The sequence below is a fragment of the Cariama cristata genome, unplaced genomic scaffold (assembly GCF_000690535.1).
Source record: "Cariama cristata isolate BGI_N322 unplaced genomic scaffold, ASM69053v1 scaffold33043, whole genome shotgun sequence".
NCBI lineage: Eukaryota > Metazoa > Chordata > Aves > Cariamiformes > Cariamidae > Cariama > Cariama cristata.
In genome coordinates this window covers 4,653-5,109 of record NW_009608347.1, presented here as the reverse complement: position 1 = coordinate 5,109, position 457 = coordinate 4,653, and the positions used below count along the sequence as shown (strand labels likewise).

Genomic DNA, 457 nt, shown 5'->3' with positions numbered 1-457 from the left:
CCCACCGCCCCCCAGCTTCCCTGCACCCCCCTTCCCCGAGTTGCCCCTGGTACCTTATGGACCCAGCCAGGAGGGGGTTGAAGGCGTAGAGCCAGTCGTGCATGTCCTTGTCGCTGCTCGCCTGCAGCAGGATACCCCGGTACTCCGTGCACACCGCAAACGTGTTCGGGGTCTGCCAGGGGAGAGCCGAGGATGTGCGTGGAGTGGGGCTGGCTCCTGGCACCCTACCTTGAGCATGGCCTGTTGGTCCTCACTGTACTCCACCTGGGCCTTGGAGAGGTTGAGTATGGCCCTCTCGACTGCGTCCTTGTCCGAGTTGTAAATGTAGACGTATGGGCGCCGGACCACCACAAAGCGCTTCACCCACCCATTGGTGTGGGGCTCCAGGAAGTGCAAGTAGCCCTTTTTGGAGACGATGGGGCTGCAGAAGGTACCGAGGACAGGGTGGGACATGGAC

General features: G+C 62.4%; 1 protein-coding gene across 1 annotated transcript in view; it reads right to left on the bottom strand.

Annotated features, from left to right (window-relative positions):
• Positions 1-53: 53 nt before the first annotated feature.
• Positions 54-457, bottom strand: part of LOC104159240 (kinesin-like protein KIF1A) — a gene marked incomplete at both ends in the record, with an annotated part of 2,919 nt that continues 2,515 nt past the window's right edge. Inside the window, 2 exons of the mRNA XM_009697093.1 lie at positions 54-172; positions 229-421. Coding sequence (XP_009695395.1) covers positions 54-172; positions 229-421 — 312 coding nt within the window. The remainder of the gene's footprint in view (positions 173-228; positions 422-457) is intronic.